General features: G+C 38.9%; 1 protein-coding gene and 1 long non-coding RNA gene across 2 annotated transcripts; both read left to right on the top strand.

Moving 5' to 3' along the window:
• Positions 1-552: 552 nt before the first annotated feature.
• Positions 553-3,142, top strand: LOC148652665 (uncharacterized). The gene is made up of 3 exons (XR_015925391.1): positions 553-679; positions 2,099-2,161; positions 3,089-3,142. It is a non-coding gene; the product is annotated as an uncharacterized LOC148652665 (long non-coding RNA).
• A 3,961-nt stretch (positions 3,143-7,103) lies between these two features.
• c1qtnf1 (C1q and TNF related 1) lies at positions 7,104-19,920 on the top strand. Its single transcript, XM_088599675.1, has 4 exons — positions 7,104-7,308; positions 15,055-15,241; positions 15,485-15,603; positions 17,028-19,920. The coding sequence occupies exons 2-4, from the start codon at positions 15,060-15,062 to the stop codon at positions 17,576-17,578; spliced, it is 852 nt and encodes a 283-aa protein (XP_088455801.1). The 5' UTR covers positions 7,104-7,308; positions 15,055-15,059; the 3' UTR covers positions 17,579-19,920.
• The last annotated feature ends 743 nt before the right edge of the window (positions 19,921-20,663 follow it).

The raw sequence follows: 20,663 nt of genomic DNA, 5'->3' as shown, positions 1-20,663 counted from the left end.
TTCACAGGGATTCTTGGTTTGTATAGGGATGATCACATGCTACTTATAGCTATAAATATATAACTCCAAGCCATAAATAAACCAAAACACACGTAAATGCTTTAAGTACGCTGCTACGCACTCTCCCAGCAATGACACAAATGAAATCCAGTGAATCGCAAACACCGCATCATAGCGATTACCTGTGAAGTGTTATAGATTGTAATGGCTGTGGTGATAAAGATTTCTAGTTCGATTGAGGAAGGATACTAATGTGGAATAATGGTCTTAGGTTTAAAGTTTCTTGTTTAATGATCGTAAAATCTGGCCTACCTACTGTACATTGCCCCCTAACTTCAGCCGCTTAAGTAAACTCTCTTCTCCACTTCGTCGGCTATCTAGCGGTGCTGCTGGCGCATAATGGCCGCCCTCACGTCACGGGATGTCAACATATGAAGTATATTGGGTGCTTTAGGATAAAATGGGTTGTACCGAGTCCAAAGAATAGAAGTACTTCATCTCCATCAGATGGGCCCCAGTGTGAATGTGTTTATGGTTCAGTGCTGTATTTTTAAAATACAGAAATGTGTATCGTGATAATCCACTCTTTGCTCTGGAGAGCAGACCGGCTCTACCCTGATTTTGAGTCAGTGGTTTAGGAAGAACCCAGACTGAAAACTAGAGTCATGTGGTCACATAGGTAAGTGTAAGGTACAGTATTTGTAAGCCAGGTTTCAAAATAATGCTATTTTATACACGGCCAAATGAGATACTGACTTGGTATGTCTGATTAATCATGTGATGGCCAGTGGGATTGCTGTGTATTTTATTTCACACATTTATAGTGAGAGCTGTAGCTTTATATCAGTTACTCTGAAGGCAAAACATGTGTTTGTTTTCTGTCAGTAATATATCATATTGATTCCAGTTGTGCTACATTCTATTAGAAGATTTGTATATTAAAGGTATTTTTATTAGTCGCTGCAGATAGGGAAATGATCCCCGATAAAAGATGAAAGACTCAGGAAGTAGCAAAGAGCAGCAGACTTGAGGGAGAGACGTGGAGAGATAAGGCTGGAATGTCCTCAGCTGCACTTCTGCTGCAATCAGCTCTGTTTTCCTTGTTCCTTCAGGGCTTGTGTAGCTTCCAGAAATAGGAAAACAGCTCACACAGCACAGTCAAAATCCACATACCACCAGTTCACCAAATTTAATCACTAAGGCATTCATTTCACCAAGTGAGACAAATCCCTATTGATAACATAAAGGTTCTGAGGTCGATTGATCAAAACCTTTTTCCAGTCAGGCGTGTTGTTTCTTGCTAATAATGCAAACTCAGCAGCTTGGATCAGCTTCTGTCACAAGAAAGTGGGTCAGACTGAACCCACCGGTGAGAGCTGTACAGAGACAGCCCCAGGAGACCTTAAGTCAGACGGAGGCTTGCTCAAAATGATTTTCTAAGCTACGGCGCATAACAATATCTTATGCTCAGTTCATGTTTTAATATTAGCTAAATGATGTCCACAAAAGAAAATAACCATGTCATTTTCTTTTTGCTAATTTTAGCAAAGAAAATTGCTCCTTTGGTCATTCATACCTAATTGATTCAAGGACCTTACTTCACCAAGTCATTTTTGAAAGCAGTCGGGGTATCGGCTTAAACAGAATTGCTGGGTAGCTTGTTCCAGAATCCTCACAATCCTTTTTAGCCCAAAATGCGGTGTGTTCAATATCACACTACAGTCTTTAATGAATCCAAGAGTGTATTAAAAATGAGCACATTTCCAAATTATATTTAAGGGCTTCTTTCTTCAGGCTGAAATATTCGTTTGTGATTCTTTGCACAATTATGGAGTTCCTTCAACTTTCCGAATTTACATTTTTCAATGTTTTCAGGTTTCTATGTTGTTGTGCCTCATAATATACAACATACAATATATGACAACATTTTTTGATTAGACATTTCCTCAGTTGTCAATCAGGGATTTACTTACTAGTGAATACAGTGAACAATAATGTCACACACATTACATTTTTAAAATGTTATTTTACCTTACTGTACCCACACAATTTTTGTTAATACCTACACATAATTAAATGAAAATTTTCTACATTGTAGCTTTGCAGGATGAGAATTTCTACAGGATAAATCAATAATATCACCGACTGGGCTGGTAACAAGGTAATCTTTTTTTACAAATTGTAAAAATGTATGATTTTCCAGGATAAAAAATTAAATATTCAATTTTTTGGCATTATTGCACATTATTTTGTGATCAAGTCTAGAGTGACCCCTAATGGACATTTCACAATACTGCTTTTAGAACATCAAGGTAGATTGCATGTAAAAACCTCTATCCATTGAATATACATTTCATGTTATGCAACTTAATTATCTGAAAAGCACTTTTCTTTCGTGACCAAAATTCAGTTGACTTGTGAAATCAGCCCCGCAGAAGGAGCAGTTCTCAGGTGTAGGAATGTTTCATACCTGTCGTAGGAAAGATGGGTAAACTGACACTCCAGGGGATAAAGGAGTTTGTGTGACAGCCAAGTCCATAAAAAGTGATGACAATACCAGTCAGAGATGCCTGCTTCATTTGGCAAAGTTTCTTATCTGGCTTCTATTCAGTACTGAATTTCAAACCAATACCAAAACCTCTCATTCTGGAAACACAACCACAAACCTTTGTCTTGATAATTTTCCTACAAGCAGAAATGTACGTAGATACACTGATCGATTTCAAGAGGCTCCAGAGACGATCTCTTAGAGCTTTATTTAGAACAACGGTTCATATGAGTCACTGAAATGTGTTTTGGAAACTCTATGAGCTGCTAGTGTTTAAAACAATTTTATGATGGGTAATTCTCACCAGTATAAGACTCAATATTTTACATAAGGATGACTTTATAAACCTTTTTTGAAAAGGCTTCACAATTAATTTAAAGGGATGATATGCCCTTCATGCACAAGCTCTTACATTAATAGAATATGACAAACTAATTGATATCCACTGAAGTATGGTACAGCCACTTACATTAAGAGTATTTGCCTTTGAATGTGAGAAATATTTTTAATTCAAGGAGGGCGGTTTTTGCTCAATTTCAGCCATTCACCAATGAGTTTGATCCTGATGGTGTGTGATATCAGCAGGACACACAGGTATGAATATTTGACTTTAAAATGTTCAGCAAAAGAATATGCTTATTGTGTGATTAAAGATATATGTAAATACCCATTTTATTATTACTTTAGAAGGTTTTTAAAATGTCCCTCTGTGTGTAACATTTAATGTGACAACATGACTAGATCAGGCAAATCATTAAGCCTGCTTTTTTCACTTAGACAGCTCTGTTGATGAAAGGGCTATGTACAACACTACTGATGCTAGCATCTGACAGATGATTACTTCAATGCACTTAGAATGAGGTCTATATCTACTAAACATTCTATATTCTAGTAATCCAATAGCGTGTGTATTATGATGTGCTGTCCCTTTAAGAATATCAAAGGAATCTTGGGATTGCTGGCAAGTGCTACCAAACAGAAGCAGTGACCTCAGATGCTTCATATGTTTTCAGGGTATTCTCTTAGCTTTTTATAAAAAACAACAGCTGTCGGCAATCCAACCTCCCCTCCCTGCTGACATGCCTTCCTCCCTAACAAAACCGACTGTTCATTCTCCATTCCCTGAGCTCCTCGCTATTAATTGTGGAAGGACTCTCACTCACTGCAGTGTCTTTGTACAGCAGGCTGAGTGTCTCAATGGGCTAGACATGTACTTATATTTATTTATAGACACTTGTATTCAAATTTCTCACCTTGACCAGTAGTAAGTAACATAAGCCTCATGCATGTCATTTAACAAATCTCACATCAACACAAAAAAGTGTGCTCTCAGTACATGCTGACATCTTAATTAAAAAGAATCCTGTGGCAAACACTGAAGGTGTTACTCTGGCTGCTATTGTTTACCTTTTTGCTGAAAGGGTGTCCCTGGAGGAACTCTTTGATGTGAGTATAGGGCATAAAGTTCCTCTCCTGTTCATCTTTTTTCTTCTCCTGATATACAGTATCTGCTGCTTGGCTCAGGATCTACCCAGGGAAAACAGGCAGCCCAGCCTCCTCAGGACTCTGTGAAAAGGGTTATTCTTGTTCTGAACCAGAAAGAGTACTGAGGTGTGATCTACTAAACCCCAAGAAGTCTTGCCCCAAATTCAGGGCTAGAAACTTCCATTGGGGAGCTGAATGCTGTCCTTGCAGACCAAATCTCCTTCTCTTCAAAAACCTGTCAGCTTCAGATTTTTTTACATTTCAGGGCTATAAACACATTTTACAAAAGCTCTGACATTGTTAAATGAAAGCTGTCTGATGCAAACTGAATTGCAATTATTTCTTATATACATAATCATTTATACACAATGCACCACCCTGAGAAACTACTGCTGCCAAGTTACCCCAATCAAGCCAAGTCAGTGGCGTTAAGTACAACCAGTAGCGCCACTCTAGCCTTTTTAAGGCTTTTAAATCAAATAGTTTTCACATTAAATCATATCTGAGCTAAAACTTTTCAGAGCCATAAATTGTTATTTTTCCCAAGAAAATATCTTAAAGGCTAACCGGTCACTGATAAAAAACGTCTTAATCTCAGGTTTTGGCATATGTTTGGCATTGATTACATCATTTCAGAGCTGAACAAACAAGACATTTTGTGACTTGTGGAAATAAAGCAGACATTTTTACAGTATTTAAGAAAAACTTTTCAAGAGCATAATATATTATGAGCAACTGCAGACATAAATAATTGATACAGTTGGAATTCCAATGTCTTACTCTATCAGCATAAAAGCTTGTGTATCGTGGATTTATTATTCTATACAAGAATCTCTGATGCATAGGATAGGAAAGCAGAGCTAATCTGAGCTTCCACAGAGGGAATGCAAGAAATATAAAGGAATTATTTTAGACCCAGACATGGGTGCAGCATTAGTGAAAATAATTGTTTTTTTTCTGGAGATATGGAAGAGTGAAGCTGGCAAGTGTTAGCAGTTCAAGCAATATTTGAGATTCTTCACAGAACTTGAGAAACTGAAACGAGGAAGAAAATTCATTTTTTTTGAAGATATCAGAGCAATGATAACATTGACCTTTTTATAGGATCAAACCTCCCCCCCCCCCAACACCATCACGTCTTTCATACCTGCAGAATCGCTAGGGAAATCATATCCAGAAAACTGCCACCAAAAAGGCTTTTTTTTGTAAAAAACAATATAAAAAGTCACTCAAGAATCTGAAGCATAATCTCTTAAGCCAATGGTAAAATCCTTTGGTATGCTTTTTTCTTTATGATTTCCCCAAAACAACTCCTCTCCCTAAAACCAAGGCATGTTGGCAGCTGAAGGAATTCCAAACAAGAGCCATTGATAAACAAGATGCAAGAGAGACATCAATTCGAAACAGAACCTTCCTTCCTGTTCGGACTCTGCCCAACCAATGGATATTGACGCTATTAAATGAAGATGCTACTTTACTTTTAAAAAAATCACTTTAAATAACCAACTTTCCCCATCCAAAAAAAGCAAATAAATTGAGTAAATAGAGGTTGGGTTTTGTTTTTATTTTTTATCTGCTTTGTATTGGTCAAACTCAAGCCCAGTTGAGCTGCTGGTTTCAATTAAAAAATGTTTTGTGATGCATACCGTCGGCCCTGTTCCAGCACACATTTGTGTAACTCTGTGCCACACAAAGAGGAAGGACCATGCACTGGTATATAGCTTAGGAAAAGTCAGTAGACCTCCAGCTACACAGATGATATAATCAATTATTTGCTTTTATATAGTGCTTTAACATCAAATATCCTCAACTATATGACATATAGGAGAGCACCCACTCATTCACCACTAAAGGGCTGCATACACTTGCATGAAACACAGCAGCTGTTACGTGTCCCTCTACGCTGCGTGAGAGATGACTTCACTAGCAGAATTAAGTGGGAACTTCAGATGCCAGGCTGTGCAAGCCCAAAGACAAATGTAGCTAACTGGTCATTACAGCTAAAAGTCTTATTTAAAGGATGGCACCTCCTGCAACATAGTATACCATATTGTGACATGGTGCTCTTACAAAATTTGGTCCAGTGGGAAGAACAACACCTACTGGTCCACAAACCACTTTCCCAGCAGCACTCTGGTATTTCTTGGAAATCTCCCATCCCAGAACTGATCAGGTGCTGGTTCAGCTTTGCTTAGCTTGTAAGATCTGCCAAGATCAGGTTAGAAAGGGGTTATACCCCCATCAGCACATCACGATCACATATTCAAAACAGTCATGATGATTTTAGATAATGAGTGACACTAAAGTTGAATTCAATGAAATACAGTAGCATAAACATGCATCCTATCATCCCGAGGCAATGAATCAGAGACCAATCTGAAAGAAGTCAACAACTGCGTATATTTGGTTCACTTGCTAACAGCTGACAACCAGATGTCTGAAACAAAAGGAGGAATAAAAATAGACATTAGTTGTTTAGGAACATTAAATATAGGAAAACTGCCATTTTGCCTAGCAAGAATAGTCTTCAATTATTCAATTATTAGTGCTAAGATATTGGTTATTTTATCAAATTCAAAAGGATACAGGGTCTCATTTAATTGCAGGCTCTGTAGAATATACTTAAGACAATACTGTACTGTATATATTTTATATTTTCTAAATATGTAGTGCCACCTAGTGGTCAAAGGAACATTTCAGCTCAGATATTACAGTACATCAAAGGACTGTTACAGTCATTCTTCCTTAAAAGGGAAAATGCAAAACTTTTTTTTTTTATCTGCCTGCACTGTCCACTAGGGACAAGGATCTTAAGTCCCATTTGATCCAGGCAGTGTCTGCAAACAGTTCTCTATCCACAGAGCTCTTTCCATTATCCTCTGGGCTTGTGAGGCATTCTCGTGCCAGACCCTGACGATGAAGTTTAGGCAGGAGAGAGGAGTGCACAAGGCTCTTTCTTACTCCTTCCTCCACCGCCCCCCACCTCTCTCGTTGCCTTGTTCTCTGCTTGCTTTCAACCCTCCCTTTCTTCCTATCAGCACTCCTCCCCTCTCTCTCTCTCTTTCTCTCTCTCCCTCGCTCATTTGTCTGGAGCTCCCAGCATTCCAGCTGAAAGTTGTGCTTGTGGAAGTCGGATTTAGATGCTAGAGACCCAGTGACAGCAGTGCACAGCGAGAGCAAAACCGCTGCAGCCTGGCCCGCACAGCATCTCTGAAGTACGATTACGCTACAGAAGGCTGCTTACTGTCCAGGAGCCTGATTTGACAATATAACAGGTAAGGCTTTGAAATAAACATCTGTTGAATGAGCTAGGGATTCCAATATTGGAGTTTCTCTTTTTCGACCAGTGAGCTCTCTGTACACCAATATTTCAAATTTCACAAAATGTAGTGAAATTTGAACAAAATTCTCCAAAAAAACTGATGCCACTTGATTGTCATTCTTATTTACAAAATAAGAAAAAGAAGAAGTTGTGTTCCTTGATAAGCATTATGTTACATAACTTAAAAACTCAGTTTCATCAAGGGGAAAACTGAGCAACACAGACTAAATTAGCTGAATGTGGTTTTCAACTGTTCTCTCTCTTGGAGGTTAGTGAACAGGTCTGATTTTAATTTGTTCCACTCCATTTTTCATAAGTTTTGTCTTTTTTCATAGCTTGGTCATCATAATCCTTGATTACATAATGTTTTTATTGTAAAATTGCCTGTGGAAATTTTCAGAAAGACTTAGCCAGCTTTTTTTTTCCTCTCCAAGAACTGAATTTAAAACTCTGGCAGAGCTTATGTGGTCTGTGCAAAGAAATAGATGCCTATTCATATGACAGCTTAGAATGGTGTTTGCTTTTTCTTATGAGTTTTTTTTGTTGTACTTCATTTAATGATACTCTGCTGCATAACGTTTCTTTATTTCATAGTTTTGTCAACAGCTGTACACTAAAGGTCAATTAATTTGATAAATACTTCATATAAAAATTGTACTCCTTGGTAAAAATCCATATTGCACTATATTGTTGTTGTAGTTCTATAAGGTGACAGTCTTGAACAAGCCAAACAGAAGCTGAATGATACAACCATGTATTAGACATTACATCCAAACATTTGCTAAAACAGGTGCTTTCTTCCCATTTCTATTATAAATCTGGGTATTGAGCTTCATAAAGTTTAAGTGAGGTCCTTGTAAAAACTTGTTAATGACTAGTATTCTAGATCCTTTAAGAAGGTAAACTAAATGTTATTCATTAGCAACCTCTAAACAAGGCAAGCTCTCAGATTTGTTTAGATGATACTGAAGTGTTTTTTAAAAGAAGGGTTCAAAATAGACAGCTAAAGAAAATACACCAGTTTCCTGTGCTGAGCTGAAAAAACAAATAAAACACAGCATTCCCAAGACAGAGAAAGAAAGGGTCTGAATGGTGAGCACAGGGGAGACTCACAAAAAAAACTAGTTACATTGAAAAGTTGTTTAGAAAACGAATGAATAAGAGGGTAAAAGCTGAAGAGTTACTATGGTGAACTTGCAACAGTGGCACAATCACACACAAAAGTGTGTAAAACTTAAATGTGGGTTGAAAAGGGCAGCCTACCAATAGCTTTGAACTTCTCTTGTGAGAGGCGAGGTGATTTTATTCAGACTCCTAATATTAAAGGTGTGGTTAGAACAAAAAACAAGCCTGCGCTGATTTCAACGACTAGCACAGCGCATTCACATACAGGCTGTATGGTACAGTACACGATATAAACAGACTGCACAAATTCTAGTTCTGGTGGCTGTCTAATTGTCATGGAAGCAGAGTTTGCACCCAGGCAGATCTTAACCTGGAGAGAGAAAAGGATACTCCAACGAGCTGCAATGATTGACTTGTGTTTTGAACCTCTCCAGCTCAACTTTCCCTGGAGGTTAAAAATGTTTTATGAGCCTCAATAAGCATATGATCTTAAATAAATGATAAACCTTCACTGGAATAATGTGTACTTTGCTTTTATTTTAAGGAACAAGACAAAAGCTATAGAAGTTTTCTGTATGATACACAAACTATATAAAGCTTTAAGGACTTGTGGAGCAGTGCATTAGTCCCACTTTTCCAATTTCAATAATACTGAGGGATATTTTGTTATAAACTACTTTTTACATTCTTTTTTAGTGGAACCTTGTTAATAAAGTGCAGAGTTTAAGGGTTTAGTAATTTTTTTTACATAAAGCAAACACTAATAAAGGTCTGTGAATGTTTACGTTCTCTTAACACTAGTCTCTCTGCATTGTTTGAACATATACAGTATTCTTGTTACAAAACTTTGATATAATCACATACACTTGAAATACATTTCTGCAAATACATTGTCCATATCACACACCACACAAATCTGTCTGCTCTTGATCAATAAGAAAGGTTGCAAGTGTGATCAACAAATCAATAGACAGAGGCACAGAGACTTTGCAGTATGTGCTGATGCAATAGGAGTGACTATTTAAAAAAAAAAACCTTTACTGCACATTGGAATGTAGTTTGTACTTGCATCCTCAAAAAATGTCAGAGCTGTTTTGTGTTTCACAAAACGGGTACTTTGAGCTGTGCACGTTCAATAAAGGAAAAACACAGCAGGTGAGGGGTTTTGATTATGACCGGAGCCCATTCTGTGTTATTCATCTTACATTTGTCCATGTAAAAGGGCTACAGTAGGCGCCTGCAGCGCCTGAACAAGCTCATACAAGTCACCTTCCCTTCACTGAGCTTTTTCATTGTTCAAAAAGGCCACAGGCTTGCTCTCAGAGATACTTAGTGGGCTAGTTTATTCACATGCAACTCCGGCAGCTGGAAAATGAATGAAAACAAGCAAATGTAAACACGTAGAGTGGTTTGTGCAAGTTCATGTGACAGTTTAACCACCCCCACTCTCCTCTCTATTCTTCTGCTTTGCTGCTGACATTGAATAAGTGGGTCCATAGCATTTGTCAAGGATTTTGTTCTTGAGGTATTGTGAAGCTGCCTCTCCGTCAACCCTGGGCTGTATAGGCAGACAGGTGCTTTTGCCTGTTGAAGGTAAATAACGTGCTAGGCTTCCCTTCATTACCTGTTAACCCCATCTCAGGCTTATGCAACACAACTTCATTATTATTTTTTTTATTTTTTGCTGTGACTGGGCTTGGGTGCCAGCCAGCTCATGGTACCTGCTGCCTGACATACTGTAGATAGAAAAAAGACTGCTGGAGCAGTTCGCATACAAAGCCCTCTCCTTTCCAGACACCTCATCTCATCTCAGGACTGGCTGACAGGCCACCATGCTGGAATTCATCCCACAAAGTGCACTATGCTAAGAGGTCAGTTAGTTACAAAGGCTTCTATTTGTGTTGTATGGTGCAGAGCAGCAGGAAGAAACATTCACTTAATTCTACTTACCAAGAAATTAGATTGTATTTCCCTCCATCCAGCTTTATTCTTTGAAAATGGGAGGCTTTATACCTTATTCTCTACTCTTCTTACTTCGAGCAAGAAGTTCATAGTGGCTTTGCATTTGAAATACAGAAGGAAGCCCTGACTACTGAGTAGGCAGGCATAGCCTTGCCTTTCACCACATAGGTTTAAATAAAAATCTTGTTCCCTTTCCAGAAGATTGGCCTGGGAGAAATAACATGGAAAAATAAGTGGCCAGTATAATGGAACAAAAAATTAGAGACAGCAATCTCAATCTAATTTCAAATCCTGGAATTATTGAGAGAGAGGCTGCCTTGATTTAATGACTAATGACTTACACATATCTGCAATTCCCATAACACAGTAAGGAACTTATGCTCTTAATGCAAGTCAGCAGAGCTTCACATTGGATTTTGTGGAGCTGCTCCTGGATCTTTAATTAGCTTGGCCTGGAAGTTTCTTGACCAGATTAATAAACCTCGGATTTTTTTACACAGAAAACTAACAATGAAAAATTCCTTTCTGCTTTGTCTAACCTTCAGTAAAGGTCCCTGAAGCCTGACACCGCCCTGAAACATCTGAATAATCTTATGTTGACGGCATGAAGACTTTAAGATTTGCTTCAGAATCTTTCAAAGTTTCTGTTTAAAAAACAAGCATTGGGATGCACTTTACAGTACGCAAACACACATTTATGACCTAGTTTTGTTTGAGTGAATGCAAGCATTTTTGGGGATTTCTAGAGAATAAGAAACTTTCTGTAATACTCTATATTCTTCCTTATTGCATTTTTCAATATTTTGCTAAAAATAAAGAAGAGAAAAAAAAGAAAAACAAATGATTTGTAATGTAATAAATTCTAATAACTGGAACCGACCATGGGCAAATCTTTAAAAACGGTCTTTCCGTTGATTGCTGTTTTAATTTTATTTTTATTTAAAAGATTAAGATCTTTATTTTTTCTGGATATGGAGTGAGGAATATGCAAGAACTGGATTCGAAGTGTGTTTTTTTTAACACCGTAGACTTTTCAAAAGAAAATCCACCTTTCTTGCAGAAGCTGAACTTTAGTCTCCATTCTTTGGTTCTGAGGACATTTAATGTGGGAGTTTTCTGGTGTTCACCAAATAACAAGCTTGAGGGTGATGATTCCCAGTCAGAGGATCTCTGGGGAGCAGGAAGAGTTATTACATACCCTGATTATGTAAGTCATTTATGTTAAGGTCTTGAGCACGCATTCCAGTTCTTGACTGATTGCGTTTAAAAGCAGTGTGAGAGCAACAAAGCACTGGAACAAACTGCTGAGGCTGAGCCCAGGAGGCAGGAGTCTAAGAGATCAGATATGGACTCAGCTATGTGGAAACCAAAGTGTCAGATATAGTAGCAGGAAAAGAGTACACATTTCTTGTTCCAAAAAAAGACAGATTTAGATTCAGTAGTTCTATGATATTGAGATGTGAAATATTGCTGACCTGTCAATCTGATAAAAGAGCAGTAAATGTTTAACTCTGGGATGAAGCAAGTGCCAATAAAAAGTCCTAGTATTAATCAGTATACAAAGACAGCTGCTGCAGCTCTTTCTACTAAACGGTTTCAGAGCTACAGAAAATACGCAGCCTTGGAAATTATACAGCTGGAAGGTCAGAGTATTTCCTGAAAAATGTTAAGAGGGACCACTAATGTCACTGAAAGAGACCTTGTCCAGTTTTGTAACTTTACATTTACTCTGCTCTCCAGTGAGTTGCTATGAGTTTCCACTGCTAATTCCTATTTAATTTGCTTTACCAAGATCAAGTTGTACTTCAGTAGTGTACTTTTATTTATCCAGCTAGTAAACAGCTCTTCTCATTCAAGTATTACTGCAGATCCACAGAATAATTCATTGTTTGTAAAACATAAGTGGTCCCGTTTTTACATGGATTATTAAGTATGTATTACCTGGTCTTTTATATGAGAACTAAGGTCAGATGACAGGTAATAGTAAACATCAAAAGATTGGTTGGAGATTATTACTCACAAACACGCAACTTAATTATTGAAGTACTTTGATCTTTTAAAAGATTTTCTTTTTACTAATTATATTCTAATGTGTGCGTTATTAATTTTCATGAAAAGACCAAACTTTACATTGTACTCAAGTAACTATTTACAGGAACAAAGCAGTGACCTAATCTAAGATGCTAATTGTGGATGATGAAAAGGTTTTCTCAAAATAAAGCAGCCCTGAGACACTTTGAGCATGATGAAGCAATTTACAGCTAGGTAAAGTCCAGACATGGAGAAGGCATGATGCATAGTAATCCAGTAACGGCCACAGCAACACAGAGTAAAAGGATTTTATGGCACGATACGAGACATATCAAAATGTGCAAGAAAAAAATGTACAAAATGAATGACGGACTGTATGACAGACTTTATCAGGTAAGCAACATTCTAAGATGTGTTGTTTTCCAAGGCTAACTAACAAAGAGAACCAGTGGAAGTATCTGTACTGTGTATAAGAGTATTTTAATAACCTGTTGGGCAACTGGTAATTTCCAGGCTAACGCACTTACGTATAAAGCTGGGAGGACTAGAGTCCTCGGCATCAACTCCTCTTGATCAGCAATGTAACAGTAATGTGCAGCAATGAAACTCATAGCCTCCTCCCTGGGCTACTTGTCCCCCTCTCTTAATGAAACTCATAGCTGTCTCTGGACCTAGAGTCCTAACCTTTACTCCATGCTGGCCCAGGCCTAACAGTGATTAACCGCAGCTACGGACACCTGTTACACAAAGGATTCTCACCTCTCCCTCCTGGGACACTATGGCTGTGGGTAACACAAAAATAGCTGTCTATTGCCGAGTCACTAATACGGACAAGGTGCTGTAGGAACCAAGCCTTGCAAAGTGGTTCAAAATACTAGAATACAATTTTGCCATTGAAAGTTAAAAAAGTTCAAATAAAAGCTTGAGAAGTTTGTCACGATGGTCTTTTGTTTGTGCACAAGTACCCAGTTGGCTAACTTTCAGGGTCTGTTTTGAAACGTGAATTCTGTATCGGAGGACAAAATGCTGGACTGCTTAACCTGCAATGGCTTTACAACAGTTAACATCCACAGGCCTGAGAGCAGCAGGAGGTGATAAGTCTAGGAAAGAGCATGAGACTCATGGCAGAGGTAACAGGCACATAAATCTTCTCGGTGAAGTGTCTTGTGTGAGCCACGCAGAAGGTAAACAGGCGGGCTGTGCGGACTTAAGAGAATGTGTCTCGCTGACCGTCGGCCAAGCACAGCAGAGTGGACCCAGATGGGGAAGAGGCAGAAAAACATGGTATTGAGCAAGCACCCATCTCTCTGCCATTTTACTGGGAGAGGTGGACAGTGTCAGAGCAAAGCATGCTTTCCTTTTCATCCTTTTGTAGGATACCGTTCAAAACATTTACAATGATGAAATATTTCTGCTTCGTATAAAGACCCTCCCATCTTTATCTAAAGCCATGTTACTCACAGGTTTACCAGGAGTAATAAATATTGTTTGGTAAGCTATTCTTAATTTTCAATGATGCCACATTTCAGCTTATACTCATCTGCCTTAGCAAATGATAGTCAAGGTGTTTTAGTGAATAGACCAATACAACTGGACATCTAGTGTTCTTCAAGTTCAATTATCTGAGACTTATTATTGTCAAATGGCCCGTGTGTCATTTCTCTCTGTTTTTTTCTGAGCTTTTATAACACACAACATTAACATCCACAGTATACTGACAAGAATAAACAAAAAAAGGAAGTGGAATAATGGAATACAGTAACTTTTTGCCACTCCCCAATCCCAAACAGGTATTGCTCTTTATCCTATTTTAACGACCTTCTAATACAGTAAGGTTAAACATGTTAAATAAAAAATGGCAAGCAATTATGAAGAACAAAGAAATATGCAAGTTACTTGTCCCTCCGCTTTGACAATGAATGTCTCCACACTGCCTGAAATTTTATCATTTTACTAATTTCACAGTAGGTTTTCAAGAGCAAATGCTTAGTTCAATAAAAAATGGCAAAACCTAGTCAGAGGATACTACATTAATATACAAAAAATGCAGCCAGACAACAGCTGACCAGAACAGAGTTTTTTTCTGTTGCAAAACTATGAATCACAGGTTCTAAAAAGAGCTGTGTTTTTGGCCTACTGTGCTGCTGTATCCTTCAGGGTTTGGCTGGCTGTACTAGGTTAGCTCTGCATAGCACTTGAAAGCCTCTGATTCTATGACAGAGCAATAAACAGCTGGAAAAAGACTAAAATAAATAGAAAAGCGTCAAACTCTTCCAAGCCACAAACACAGAAAACAAGTAAGAGTAAAAAAAAATATTCTTTCAAGTTCAGGACTCTTCCAAAACTGGATAGATGCATTTTGTGAATAGATCCATGTATTTTGCTAATTTTGCTTTCAATTTTCTTAGTTACTGTAACACCTGTACAAAACGATCATTGAATGAAGTAGTGTGCAATTGGGTTTGGAGAAGAAATCAATGTTTTCAGTGCTTTGTGTGACATAGTTCGCCACTGGGTGAATTCCCTGAATTAATCTATGCTTCATGTAGTCTGTACTGTACATAAGCTCTTTCTATTACAGGTATAATGTTAATCCATGGGACGCCCAGTCTGGCTGTCTGCCTGTATGTCTTGGTGCTGTCCTGTGCAGGCATGGTGCATGACCCATATAGAACTCACCACTCACAACCCGACCTGGAGCAATCCGAATACAAGGAGGAGCCCTACGCATCAGAACCCCAGCTGAAGGAGTACCACAAAGGCACCAGGTGAGCCCGGCTTTGCATCTCAAACCTTAAACTTTCCTTTTTAAAAACCTGCCTCTTTCCCAGACATTGAGATGTGTGCCACTAATCTCTTCGTGTAAAATGCCAACCAAATCTTTTTTGTAAGGTTCTTCCACACTGTTATTTTTTTTACAAAGAAATGTTTAAGCACATTTACTCTGGTCAGCAAAATGACTTCCATGCTAAAGTACGAATGACCATGCTGTTGTACGTGTGTTCTTGTAGCTCATGGGCTGAGCCAAAGGGTTTGGGGTGCCAACGATGCTGCGATCCAGAAGAAGAAGCCCCTCAGAATGATCCCCCCTACCGGGTTGTCCCCCAAATCAACATCACCATCCTGAAAGGTAATTGGAAACGCCTACATCACCTCCAAACCTATCCTGCCAACTTCACTAACCCCTGTGCTAATGCACAAATATTGGAGAAATACAGCCTGGTAAGAATAGATGGGTACAGACAGGTACAGCATGAAGAGGACATGATGATGACAAAGAACATTCAAAGAATGGTGATTAGGTATATAGAGCATGTTGATGTATGCCTTCCCCAAACCTGTTTTGGCTAAAGAGAAAAGAAAAACGATCTCTCTTAAAACATGGCCTTTTTCATTGGGTCTAGGCAGGAATCGATCCCGGGACCCTTGTAGTACTAGTGCCATGCTCAGAAACCCTGACCCACTCAATCTTCTATGTGGGGAGGCACATTTTCAATCTGGTAGAGCACAGTGCCGCAGTTTTAAAAGAGACAGAGGATCAATGGCATGCTCACTAGCAGTTTAACAGCCTGGTCAATCTTGTTTTTTTAGAGTTGAAACAACAAACAGGGAAAAGAGAATGTGTTTACCGAAAGCTGTGTACTGAAGTGCACGCTGCTGCCCTGTGTCACTGTCATAACCACAGGAAGTACATCATAACTGTCAGGCTACTGTGGAAATCTCCACACTAATTTCCCATTGCATTCCAAGACAAGATCCAAGCAGAACAGGTTTTCCACTCTGTCCATAGAACAGAACAAAGTTCTAACAGGAGGACACAGGAAGTCTACTTGCTGGGGAGTAAACATGCAAGATGTGAGATGATTGGTTCTGAGGTCAGCTGGGAACTGAGGAAAGGAAACGGGACAGCAACTTTGGTCTGTGGCTTCAGTCTACACCCTGACATTAAAAACCCTCTCGAAATACTTCTGATTGCACTTCAACTGGTTAAGCCATACTTCTCCTGGCAGGATTAAATGGCTTATTTTAAAGATGCGCTTAATGAATATAATTAAAAGCTGGGTAGCGACACATCGGCCACCAGACAATGCTGGAGGGAACATTCTAGACAGGTTTTCACCACATCATCCTGGCTTTGGAGTTGACTTAATCAATGGATGCTTCACATGACAAAAAGCACAAGCTATTTATACTACAGAGTTGAGAGAGTTTAAACGCATTGTAAGTCCACTAAAAAAAACAAACAGTGGCAGCAGAGCTTTGACAAGCATGTTTGAAATGTAACCTCTAAGAAACAACAGCAAAATGGCAAAAATGATCAATCTGAAGACCACATAAAATGCGCAGCCCACAAAAAAACTTACAGGCGATGTTGCTGATAAATTATTATTGAGTAATTTGTCAGTTCAAATCATGAAATCTAATTTGGTGTATAATTAAGTAACAATAGGAGATGTTATTTTCCACAAACTGAGGTGACCTTGAATGGGAAATAGCTCTCAGCCATTAAGAGGTGCTGCAGCTGCTGGACTCACTGTTTGTCTGTTTCCCTAGGTGAAAAAGGGGACTGTGGACAGCGTGGTCCCTATGGCAGAGTGGGGAAGAACGGCAATCCAGGCCCGCGAGGCCCCACTGGACTGAAGGGCAGCAAGGGCACCATAGGGCTCCCAGGGGATCCCTGCAAAACCTACTACTCAGCCTTCTCTGTGGGTCGCAAGAAGGCCCTTCACAGCAACGAGTACTACCAGACGCTGGTCTTTGACACCGAGTTTGTCAACCTCTACAACCACTTCAACATGTTCACGGGCAAGTTCTACTGCTACGTGCCGGGCGTCTACTACTTCAGCCTGAACGTGCACACGTGGAACCAGAAGGAGACCTACATGCACATCATGAAGAACGAGAAGGAGATGGTCATCCTGTACGCCCAGCCCAGCGACCGCAGCATCATGCAGAGCCAGAGCCTCATGCTGGAGCTGGAGCAGAACGACGAGGTGTGGGTGCGGCTCTTCAAGGGCGAGAGGGAGAACGCCATATTCAGTGATGACTTCGACACCTACGTCACCTTCAGCGGCCACCTGATAAAGGCCAAGAGTGAGGGCTAGTCACAGCCCCAGGTGAGAGCTGTACCCTGCCAACCCTGCCAGCCTTCTGTCATGCTGCTGTGCCCAGAGGATACACTTAACAAGCCGGGAGGTTGGGCGTCTCTTCAGACTCTCTGCTTATTTACTCAGCTATCGACTCCCTTGTAAAATATCACTCTTTATATTTACTCAAGACAAAACCAGATATTCCAAGTGGCTTTGGGAATGTGTTCCAGGGTGATTTTTCAAAGCTTCCCGTTTCGTTACTGAACTTGCTCCATCGAGTAAGGAATTGCTGGCCTGTTCCTGGTTAGGGGAATTTACTCTACATGAAACCAATCCCCTTCTCTCCCCTCACCACTCATCCCCCCATCCATAAAAAAAAAAGAACAAATCAAGAAAATCCTGCACTGGATCAAAATGTGTGGAATCAGGTGACCTGCTATTGTTTCAAAATGAAAAAAAAAAGATGCAGTAGCTTTGTACTCACACATATTCAAAAGAAAGTGTAATTTGCTTCATTCTGCTGATGAAAAGAGCAATATGCCCATTTGGTAATGTTGAAATTTCAACAGAGACCATTTCTGTCTTTCAAATGAATGACAAGGGTCCTACCAGCATGAACAGGTTCTTTACGGAGAATGAGAATGCTAGGAGGAATCCTGTTGATTAGTTTCCTGCCAGCAGCACATTCTTATTCTATTGGTGTAATGTTCTTTGCCTGGACACAGTGCTGCTCTATAATAAAATAACTCAATGTATTGTTTAAATTTACATGCCAATTTACTCATTTCTGCAGAAACATATTAGTGTCCTTTAAGAAAATATGAAGGAAATTACACTTCATAAATCAGTACAATGAAGGGCATCCACATAGTCTAGACTCTGTAAGAACATCCTCTGCAGAACAGACATAAAATTTCTGAGGGACGCAAATTTGAAAATGTTATTTAATACGGTGGATAATATATTACATATCTTATCAGAGCGCCATAACATTTATACTGCTTTCTTTTGATATTCTTGTATCTGCTTGCATACTTGTGTTTGAGTAAGTCAAAAGCTATTTAAAGAGTACTTAGCCTTACTAACCACAGAACTGAACAGTATTTGGTCTGGGAAGGGAGACACCAAGCTGCAAATTAGCAACATGCACTTATTAATATTTTCCTTAGATTTATTTTTTTTAAAGAATAACTTATTTAAAACATATATGTGGAAAAACGAGACTTTCAATGTAGTAGAAAAGGCTGAGTTGAACAAAACCGTTTAATATTTAATTGCAAAGCTTCATCAGTGACCTTCTCCAAGGTCAGATGTGTTTCAGGTTATGGATTACAATCCTTAAGGCTTAAAATACTTTTCCTTTTGCAAGATATCTAATGCACCAATTTTCCTGACGAATGAACATGTTCAGTGCTGGTTCAATGATTCGCTTGTACTGGACCTCTTTTCAATATCTTGGGTGACCAGAGCCGTATATCATACCAGAAGGGAAAACGCTTCTCAGAATGGGAATTAAGCGGGTTCTGCTTCATCCCCCTTTAAATTATTTATCCATAAATGGGGTCAACCAGAACTGAGGTGCCTAACCAATTTCATACCTACTACTGACACATTTTATACCCCTTGATACTTCTTACATAAGAATGGTACTTTTCACTTTCCAAATAAAAGTTATTGCTCTTTATGGTGCTAAAAACGCAATCAGCTACAATCCCAATTTCATGAAGATAACTTCATTTTAATAAAAATACATTTGTATATTTGAAAAAAAAACTTCGAATGTAAAATTTGCTAAACATTATTGCATGTTTCATTTCTGTCAGTAGGTTGTGCTACATAAAATTCAGAGTGCAAATGCAGATGGTAATTTAAAGCTTGGACAAATCTGTCAGCAACAGGCAGTCAGTAAAATGAGGATAGCTGCATATTCCATCAGGCTTTTGTTCAAGGCAATACAATTTCCTTTTCCCTTAATGGCACTGTATCTGCACACTCTTATAAGAACGTTTTGCAATGAAGATACTAAAGTGAGTCTTGATCCAAGTTAATGGCAATCAAAGACAATCAGAAATCTGACTGTTTGAGCAACCATGTGCAGATTATATAAACTCCATGCAGAGCAAACGAGATAATACTTAGCAGAAAAACAGAAGCTGTGAGAAAGGAAGATTTTATTGTCAACCACTGTAAATGCTATTTTCTTTTTTTTTTTTTACATTGGATTTCTCTTTTCCTGCTGGTCAGTTTGGAAGGATTTTTTACAACAAAAAATAATTTTGTATTTCATTTTATATACCGGTTAAAGCAGTATAATGTGATGCTTTATTAGAATCACCAATATTAAATTGTTAAACTTGCCAATGTGTGAATGTGTTTCAATTGTTTCCAGTTACAGTGCTGCAGGTCTCAAGCTCTGAGGATGGTCCAAGACAACGCATGCCAGCACTTTGCCTAGTTAACTAGTATTTTGTCAGAAACAGCAAATATTATGTCGCGCTGAATAGTGAGTGCTTCCAAAAAGACTAAGCCAGGTTTCTGTCATTGAAGTGCGATTAAAACAGGCTGCTTGGAGCGCAAAGCACAGTGAGCTCATCGAGACTGCAAGTTAGGAAACGTACTGTTTAGTTGTGGGAGTGCCAAGAGACATTTAGCTGGAGAGAACCTAGTCAGTAGGCCATTCTTCTCTTCTTTAGCAAGTGTCAGCCTATCTGTCAATGAGATATTACAGTAGTTTACTTTGAAAGCCTTGCTGGCCTGTATACAGACTATCCTTACCATTATTGTAGAATTACTAGATCTCTAGTTTTCGAGTCACACCCCTAGACCTAGAATGGCATATTTAAAGAGCAAATGGTGGTGTTTTTATTAGAACCAGACACAGATGTTCAAGGTGTGTTCAGGACACCTGCAATAACATTTGATGTTACCTCAGCATATTAAATTATTGCTTTTTCCAAAGGAAACCATCCATCCATTTTCTAACTGCTTTATTCAACATAGGGTCGCAGAGGAGCCAGAGCCTATCAGGGCAAGCACTGGGCACAAGGCTGGATTCACCCTGAATAATAATAATAATAATAATAATAATAATAATAATAAT

This window comes from Lepisosteus platostomus, chromosome 11 (genome assembly GCF_059453375.1).
Source record: "Lepisosteus platostomus isolate fLepPlt1 chromosome 11, fLepPlt1.hap1, whole genome shotgun sequence".
Lineage (NCBI taxonomy): Eukaryota > Metazoa > Chordata > Actinopteri > Semionotiformes > Lepisosteidae > Lepisosteus > Lepisosteus platostomus.
Note: the sequence above shows the minus strand (reverse complement) of the source record. Positions and strands in the feature narration are given on the sequence as shown.